The sequence below is a fragment of the Impatiens glandulifera genome, chromosome 1 (genome assembly GCF_907164915.1).
Source record: "Impatiens glandulifera chromosome 1, dImpGla2.1, whole genome shotgun sequence".
In the NCBI taxonomy this organism is placed as follows: Eukaryota; Viridiplantae; Streptophyta; class Magnoliopsida; order Ericales; family Balsaminaceae; genus Impatiens; species Impatiens glandulifera.
Window position 1 is genome coordinate 132298688 of NC_061862.1, and position 9844 is coordinate 132308531.

The 9844-nt window shown below is 31.8% G+C and overlaps 1 protein-coding gene across 1 annotated transcript; it reads right to left on the bottom strand.

Annotated features, from left to right (window-relative positions):
* Positions 1 to 1979: 1979 nt before the first annotated feature.
* LOC124934235 (pentatricopeptide repeat-containing protein At2g03880, mitochondrial-like) lies at positions 1980 to 4255 on the bottom strand. Its single transcript, XM_047474737.1, has 2 exons — positions 3087 to 4255; positions 1980 to 2708 (listed from the first exon to the last, which is right to left on the bottom strand). Exons 1-2 carry the CDS (start codon positions 4079 to 4081, stop codon positions 2306 to 2308), a joined length of 1398 nt encoding a protein of 465 aa, XP_047330693.1. The 5' UTR covers positions 4082 to 4255; the 3' UTR covers positions 1980 to 2305.
* Between the last annotated feature and the right edge of the window lie 5589 nt (positions 4256 to 9844).

Below are 9844 nucleotides of genomic sequence, written 5' to 3' on the forward strand. Positions count from 1 at the left end.
TTGAGACATTATGGGTAAATACTTAACCCAAATAATTTTATTTTTTTTATTTTGGCCTTAACTCTTAAATAATTTGATTAATTAGCACAATAATTAATCATAATTAATTTTTTTAAATAGGTTTTTGTCGGTTAATTATTTTGATCTTATTTATATTAAAATAATTAAAATAATTATTTTAATATTATAAATTAAGATGTATATTTTTAGTGATTAACATTTTACATATTAATTATTTAATTAATTTAAAATTTTAAGCTTTTTAAATTAAATTAAAATTTATTAATTAATCATATTTCTTAATTTTTAATAACAATATAATTTAAAAAATATATAAAAATTAAATAATATAACAATCATAATATATGAACTTGATATTAAGACAAAATAAATAAATATATATAATAATAATAATGCAGAAATTAATTTGAACACAAGTCAACATGATTGAACACAAAAACACGCATGAAAACGGGCCTCTATCCGACTCCATGACCAACTCTAGCCTATACAATATGACACACGAATTTGAGCACACAAGTTAACAAGACACAAATAAACTTATTAACACGAGTTAGCACGACATGAATGAACTCGTGAATCATAATATTTTGAGCGAGTCAAGACACAATACAACACTGATGATAATGAGTTTCGACACGATACAAATAGAAAGTGTAACATGAACTGTACGAGCGAAATGATGTTAGGCACGATGCCTAACACTACCCAGATGCATTGGTCAATGTTGGATGATGGTCTATATGTTATATCATCTCTCTTCTAGATCTAGAGTTGTCTCCAAGACAACTTAACAACTTCTTTGTTAATCCAAATATTTAAATTTACTCAACAAATCTCTATACATTGACTTGAATACTCTAAGATGTCTGAGATGTATTAGTCTCCTTTTTTGAAACCTCGATAATGACATTATTTGCAAGACACAACATAAGTGTTGAATGTTCCTTCTCCTTCAGAATGATTATCTCATTGGTTGTTCCTATTTTTATCGGAAATTTCAGTGACCCCATAAGCCTTGTTGTTTTAGTAGAGCTTGTATTTTGATTTGTCATTCTATTCCTCCAAAATGGTCATCTTAGTGGTTGTTTCAGCTCCTACTAGAAACTTCAGCGACCCCCATAAGTATGTTGTTTTAATAGAGTTCGCATTTTGATCTTTTATTATGTTATTCCAAAATGACAATCTCAACGGTTATTTCTACTACTGACGACAACTAGAGCAAATCTACATTTTGATTTGCCACACAACTCCTCAAGAATGATCATCTCAACAGTTATTTCTACTCCTGTCAACAATTTCAGTGACCCTAGTCTTGTTGTTTTAGTAGAGTTCACATCTTGATCTGTCATTATGCTCCTCTAAAATGACCATCTCAACGGTTATTTCTGCTTTTGCTGACAACTTCAGCGGCCCCAATAGTTTCTCCCCATGAACTTGTCGATTTTAATTTTACTACAAAATAGTTTCGTCCTATGAACTTGTCAATTTTAATTTAACTGCTGTTATATCAATTGAAAGACAAACAACCGAATTAACCTCGCTCTAATACTAGTTTGTTGTACAAATATTTGGGATCGTAAGATAGCAAATATTTTGGAGGTTTTGCCTCCACCAGCCGAGGTAGTTGTGGTTCTTGAAAGAGTAGCATTTTGTGATTTTGAGAAATGAGTACACTAAACTTCGTAACATAATTTATGAAGAATATTCATGGAAGTTAATGATAGTGAATCATCATTAAGAGAAAATGAGTTCAGTTGAGGACACTTTGACAAAGAAATACACTTTGCATCATTTGCATGGACTTTGACGGTGTGTGAGCAACTATAATATTATGTTAAATGAACTTATAGAGATATTAGAATTCATTATTGAAATCTTTTCCCCAACAATTTAAATATAATATTATAATCGAAGTTATACAATGAACAATTTATCCATAAGAACTTGAGTATTAATATACAGTATACCTAGAAAAGAACTGTCCATAAGGAATTCCCTCATCTCAAGCTCTCTATTAAAAAATAGCTTACAAAACCATGAATGATCTTTACTCTATCACCTGAATAAAGTGACAGACTCTTCTGTAGTTCATTCCACCATCTAAACACCAAAATGAGAAGCAGTCTGACAAGCCATTTTTACAATTAGATCCAGCCCAAATCTGGATGAAAAATCTACTAATATCTCATCACTTAAGAATCAGTATCCCATTTATAACCATAATCAAGTCAAAATCCTCTTCAAATCTACGATAATAGGCTGGTCTCAGGTTCAATTTTCACTACGATGCCATCCAGCTACATCCATACTCTTTCTTTAACCTGTTTGCAGGCAAATTCTCCAACACCACTCTCTTATCTTCCCACAAACCTCTCTCAGCGTATATATTAGATAAAGACACATAAGATCCATGTCTTTCTGGATTTATCTCTATAATCTTTTTTGCACACTTTTCTCCCAATCGTGTCTCTCCATGAAATCTACACGCACTAAGCAATGCTTCCCAAACAAGAACATTCGAATCCAATCCCATCTCATCTATGAACATTTCAGCCTCAGACAACCTTCCAGCTCGACCCAACATATCAACAACACAAGACAAGTGTTCCCTCCTAGGTTTGATCTTATAAACGCTAATCATAGTGCTAAGAGCATAAATTCCTTCATCTACTTGACCTCCATGGCTACAAGCACAAATACAAGAAAGAAATGTAATTTCATCAGGATTTAATCCTTCCCTTGTAATTTCATCTAGAATTTCAAGAGCTTCTCTTCCTTTCCCATGATGAGCAAAAGCCGTGATCATAGTTGTACAAGAAACTCTGTCATGCTTACTCATTTCCTTATATACAAAACAAGCTTCGTCTAAACAGCCACATCTTGAATACATATCTATTAATGCATTATTAACCATAAGGTCAAATCTATACAATGACTTCACTATTCTAGCATGAATTTGACTCCCATGTTCCAAATTTACCAAATTCCCACATACTGGAAGGATACTTACGAAACTGAAATTATTCTCTTTCATTCCTAACCTTAGCATGTCTAGATAGTACCTTATAGCTTCCGTATTCAGTCCGTTTTGCATTAGGCCTGAAATGATAGCTGTCCATGAGATAATGTTAGCAGCCATTGTTTCCTCAAATACACTTCTGGCTGAAGCCATTCCTGTTTCACATTTTGAATACATAGATATAAGGGAATTAGTGACAGATGTTTCGTGAGATAAACCGGTTTTCATAGCACAACAATGTAGCATCTTCCCATTATCGATATCAGTTGGTCCTAAGAACATCTTAATCACACTTGTTAATGTGAACTCGTCAAACTCAATATTTTCATGGAGCATACGACTGAAGATTCTCAGACTGTGTTCCTTATCGTTATTTCGAACACAACTGTCAATCATTATGTTCCACGAGATCAGATCCAAATGAGAAATCTCAGTAAAAGCTTTTGCAGAATCAACCAATTTCATTTGATTAGCATAACCATTCACTAAGGAGCTTCCTACATACTCATTGAAATTCAACCCATACCGAATAGCCTGAGCATGAAAAATATCCATCATACATTTTTCTGGTAAACCATCACAAACTCCAATTATCCCAGATAAAGTTATATGATTGGGCTTAAGATCATCCTCTTTTAATTTCTTATAAAGTGATAAAGCTTGAAGAAAGTAACTATGACGAGCATAAGCTGAAATCATGGTATTGAAGGAGACAATATTCCTTGTAGGCATTTCGTCAAACAAGTGGCAGGCAGTATGAAACTGCTCACATTTAATATACAAAGAGAGTAACTTGTTCCAGAGCGTGATAAACCCACATGAATGTAGCTTTAGCATGTAAGAATGAATCAACAAACCGGTCCGAAGATCTCTTTTATCAACGCATCGCATGATAGCATTGTCTATCTGGTGTGGCTCAAGATTAAGGTTGTAACCGAGGCTTGGCTGATAATTCGCGTTTTTCACGGCTTCATTGGATAAAATGGTAACTGAAATAGCTTGGTTAGGTTTGCAGAGCTTCGCCAAAGTCCTCTGCATTCTATGGAAGAAGCGTGGAACATGAAAGCTGTCTTCTTTACCACTCTTTATGTTGTATGATTCTCTTTCATTCCATAACTCTTACAGTGATTAGCAAGACCGCTCCAAACTATGAATACTTGAAGGGAGGAAAGTCGTTGAATGAGTTCAGTCTTCTCCACACCTATTTCTTTCTCTTCCCAGAAAATCGTCAAATCTCTCTTTATTAACTATTGTATTTTTTCTTATTTATTTTATTTTATTTTGTATAAAGAGTTAATTTTGATTTAATTCAAATAAATAAAGATTTATATAAAAAAATTATAAACAATATAAAACAACATTTATAAAATTAAAACATCTTGATTATGAATTTATTAATTGATATTTTGAATATTATTATTATTCTATTTAAAACTAACTAGAGAAACTAAATTTCGAAAATAAAGAAATAAATAAAAATATGAAAATAAAGTCTTGAATAATAATATAAGTAAAAATAGGAGCACGTAATTTTAATTAATTATTAAAAGTCATGTATCTTCCTTAACATTCACCGCAAACGAAACGGTGAAACGCACACCGTGAGTTTGTCCCAAAAAAGTGTAAATTTGTGTGATGAAAGATCTTTTGTGAGAGTATCTGCAATTTGGTCTTAGTAGGAATATATTTTATTTGAAACAATTTATTTGCAACTCGTTTACAAACAAAATGAATATCAATTTCTATATGTTTTGTGCGAAAATAAAACATTAGGTTAATATATAAAAACACAACACCCATATTATCACACCATAGAGTAGGAGAAGTTAGAAAACTAATTCTCAATTCACTAAATAATGATTGAAGCCAACATAGTTCTGTTTTTGCATGGGCAAGTGCACGATATTCAAATTCAGTACTAAATCGAGTCACGACTTGTTATTTCTTTGAATTCCAAGAAATAAGATTATCACCGAGAAAAATGCAATAACCAGTTGTCGATCTTTTGTCATCTGAACATCCGGCCCAATCTGAATCTGAATAAGTTGTCAAGTAATTCAAATTTGATGTGCATCGTATAAATAATCTATGATTGGGAGTATGTTTTAAGTATTGCATTATTCGTTTGACATCTATCTAGTGAGCTGTAGTAGGAGTTTGCATAAATTAACATGCTTTATGAAGAATAAATGTTAGATCAGGACGGTAAGTTTCAAATATTTAAGAGCTCCAACAATATTTCTGTAAATTGTAGGATTAGAAAGTGAATCGTCATCATGTCGAGATAGAGATGAACATGAAGTCATATGGGTGTGGAGTGGCTTCACATTAAGCATATCAGCACGTGTCAGAATATCATAAATGTACTTTGTCTAAGATATAAATAATCCTGAGGTAGTGCGTGTTGCTTCCATTCTTAAAAAGTGTTTTTTTCTGACCAAGATCTTTTATTTTAAATGTTTCAGCTAGACGTTTAATTATTGTAGAGATATGAGTTGTAGAGTTGTAGAGTTGTAGACGTTTAATTATTCAGCTAAACTTTTATTTTTAGTACGTATATCTCCATTATAGTCAAATGTAAAATAATTGAAAATATATATAGAACTAACATATCATTATTATTCTAAAACTCTTTAATGAATTAATTTGTTTATGAATATTAACAAAGTTTATCATATTCAAAACTTTATTTAGTATGAATGATTTAAATATTATTTAAATAATACATATTAATATCACATATTATTTCTTCAACTAATTTAGTAATTAAATATCAAAAAAATTAAAATAAAATAAAATTATGTTAAACGGATCAAAAAATGTATAATAATGTCAAAGACATATTAGATGGAGCAAAAAACAAATTAAACAAACTGAAAATGTTAAATGTGTCACAAGTGTGTTAAATAGGTCAAAACGTGTTAAAATGTCAAAACGTGTTAAACGTTCCAAAATATGTCAAATTGCCAAAACCTGTTAAACGTGTCAAAAATATGTTAAACGTGCCAAAATATGTTAAACATGTTAAAACGTCTTAAACGTTTCAAAAATGTGTTAAACATGTCAAAATGTGTTAAACGTGCGTAAAACATGAAAAACACGTTAAATGTGTGAAAAGCGTGTTTAACATATTAAAAAACGTGTTAACCATGCCAAAAATATGTTAGACATGTCAAAAACGTGTTAAATGTGTCAAAACGTGTTAAACGTACCAAAAATATGTGAAATGGATTAAAACGAGTTACATACTTATTAAAACTAAAAACGTATTAATCGAGTCAAAATAGTTTAAACGAATCAAATATTAGTTAAACGAGTTAAAAACGTGTTGAATAAGTCAAAAATGTGTTGAATAAGTTAAAAACATATTAAATTAGGTAAAGTGAATTAAATAATTGTTAAACGGATCAAAATATGTTAACAAAGACAAAAACGTGTTAAATATTAAACGAGTAAAAAATGTAAAAAATGTGTTACAAACTAAAATTTAGTTTGGGCTACCCAACCGATATTATTCGTTAATATGGGTTGGATAATGGGTTAACCAAATTTAATTTGGGTTGAATATGAGTTGGGTTTACCCATTTGCACACCCCTAAATGTACTATATAAAAATGCATTACTCATATCTAACTAATGAATCGGTCACCCACGAGTGACTACAAGAGTTAAAACAATGTGAATCGTTGTTGGGTTGACCATTGGATTAAATGGTTATGCCTAATCAATACATGGTTGTTGATGAAATATTTTAGCAACAAGTCGTGATTCATGTCGTTTAATGAAACCATCAGCTTTCTATTTGATTTTGAAAATCCATTTGCACCCAACACATTATTTTGTTGTGACAATCATGGAACAAGTGACCATGTTTGATTATGGATAAGTGCATTGAATTTAGAAGTCATATAGTAGAACCACATGTCGTATCATTAGTATAACATGTTGGTTTTAAAGAGATAATAGTAGTAGTAGAGTTAGTAGCGTGAACATTAGTTCGAGATCGAGAACGAGTTATCATAGGATAAGTTGAACATTGAGGTGTTTCTTGTGGTGATGAGGTTCTGACAACATCTTACATTGGCTCGGACTGAGTAGTATTATGCTCAATGGGCTCAACATGAAAAATGGTTGTTGGATTAACTTCTGTACGGGAAATAGACAGTGACTGTTTTGAGATTTGAGTGCAAGAGAGATCAATATCTTTCTCAACGAAGTTTTGAAAAATTGTTGGTGTATTAATCTCATTTTGTGTTGATGTTGATGTCAGGACTGACATTAGGAAGACCATTTCATTGAAAGTGACATGTCGAGTTATGAAGATCCAATTTATTAGAATATGTAAACATTTAAATCATTTGTGAGAAGACCTATAACCAAGAAATAAAATTAAACGAATCTAAAATTTAGTTTGTGTTGATTATATTGTCATGTAAGAGGGTAAATCGATTATAATCGACGAGGTCGACGAACGGAAGGATAGAATGACTCATTGCCATCTATCAAGCGCTCCCCGAGGACTTCTTTCTTATGGTGATCGAGAAGGATTCTGCCAAGTAAGCATGGGAGGCGCTAAAGACGATGCAAGTGTGACTGAGAATGAAGAAAAACAGAGAAGTCAATTTTTCTGTCGAATCGTAGAGTCGTATTGGCAACGGTGGAGATAACTGAGGTCATGGTAAAGGACAGGGACAATGTCAAGGTCGAGGGTGAGGTCGTGGAGAAAGCTCACCTCGACAAAAAGACACCAAGCCCCGCAAAGATAAGATAATAGTGAAGTGTTATAAGATTTCTCTCGAGATGAGGCAACTCATTTCTCTATTAACATCGCTAGCAGATCCAACTTGACTATGGCACACAAGACTTGAGCACGTAAACTTTTATGTGCTCAAGATGATGGGGAGAAGGAGATAGCTATAGGAATGCTCAAGATCGCACACCCCAACCAAGTGTGTGAGAGTTGCATGATCGCAAAGAAAACAAGCCTAACCTACCCAAGCTAACTTGTTGTGTCAAGCATCACTTACAACTTGTGCACGCGGATCTGTGTGGTCCGATTACCCCTCCATCACTCACCAATAACAAGTATTTTCTTATACTTGTTGATGATTATAGTCGTTGGATGTGGGTGTACATGATCAGAGAAAAGGAGAAGCTTTTAAAGCATTCAAGAAGTTCAAAAGGCTCGTGGGAGAACAAGTTTGAGCACAATTTGAAGACTTTGTGCACTAATCGAGGTGGAGAGTTCACATCACATAAACATGCAGAGTTTTGCAAAAAAGATTGAGTTGAATGTCACCTCACGACACTATACACTCCACATCAAAACGACGTGGTGGAGAGAAGAAATCGTACCGTGATGGGTGCTACGAGGATCATACTCAAGAGCATGCAGGTACCAACAAACTTCTAGGAGAGACGGTACAACATGTAGTTTATCTCTTAAACCTCTCTTTGACGAAGGTGCTAGGAACTTGCACCCCTTACCAGACATGGACTTGTAAGTGACCTCATCTAGAGCACTTGAAGTGTTTGGGTGTATCGAACATGTGAAGACTGTGGGACCACATCTCAAAAAGCTTAATGATCGAAGTCAAGCCATGGTGTACCTTGGTGTCGAAGATGAAAGTATGGCGCACAAGTTTCTTGATCCAGCTTGTGGGAAAATCTGTGTGAGCAGAGATGCCATATTTAGGGGTGAGCATTGAATAGATTAATCTGAACTTCAATTTGATCCGAATTTGAAATACTAATTCGGATTGGATATTTTGGATTCGGATTAAATCGAATTGGATTTTGAGTTTGTATCGGATTAAATTCGGATTGGATTAGTATTATCCAAATTATCTAAAAAATTATATTTTTTACTTTGTTTTTTTTAATTTTAAATTAATATAATATATTTTTGACTTTTTTTCTTGCAACACTCAGTCAAACTTGTTTATTTTTTTTTTCAGATTCGAATTTTTTAAGTAACTAATTACAGATTTTTTTTTTTTTTTTGTAAAAATAAACAAAAATACTGTTTAAATAAACAAATTTAATTATGACATTAAATTTTTAATTATATTTTTTTTATAATTAAACATAGTATACATTATAATAAAATAAATTAAAAATTAAGTAATTAAATAAAAAAATATTAAATTGCATTATCTTAGAGGCAATCATTTGACGAATAAATCCGAACCAAATATGAATTACAAAATTTGATTAACTATTTCGGTTTGAATTAAATTCGGATTGGATTAAGTTTAGATTTAATTTAATTAGGATTGAATTTGAATAATCCAATTAATTTAAAATAATTTGAATTAAAATATATAATATATTTAATTCATTTTTTCATGTTTTATTTAAGTACAAATAAAATAAATTAATTAATTATAAAAATAATACCATTGAATAATTTCAAGTTGACACTATAAATATAAATATAAATATAAATATAAATATAAATATAAATATAAATATATATATATATATTATAGTTTTAGATTGTTCAAACCATATTCAATCCAATCCATATTCAATCCGTATTAATTAGTAAAATATTTTGGAATACGAATTGAATAAATTTAGTTTGGATTTAATACGAATCAGTTTTACCCGTTTGCTCACCCATAGTCTTGTTCGAGGAGGAGAAGAAATGAGAGTGGTGCAACGGAAATAAAGAGCTCGTACAAAATTCAGTAGAGTTCGAAATCCTAAAAGATGATGATAACCTAGTGGAGTTGGAAAACGCAACAGCTACATCGAACTCCCCTCGTCATCAAGAGAGCTCGGGTGGGTTCACTACCT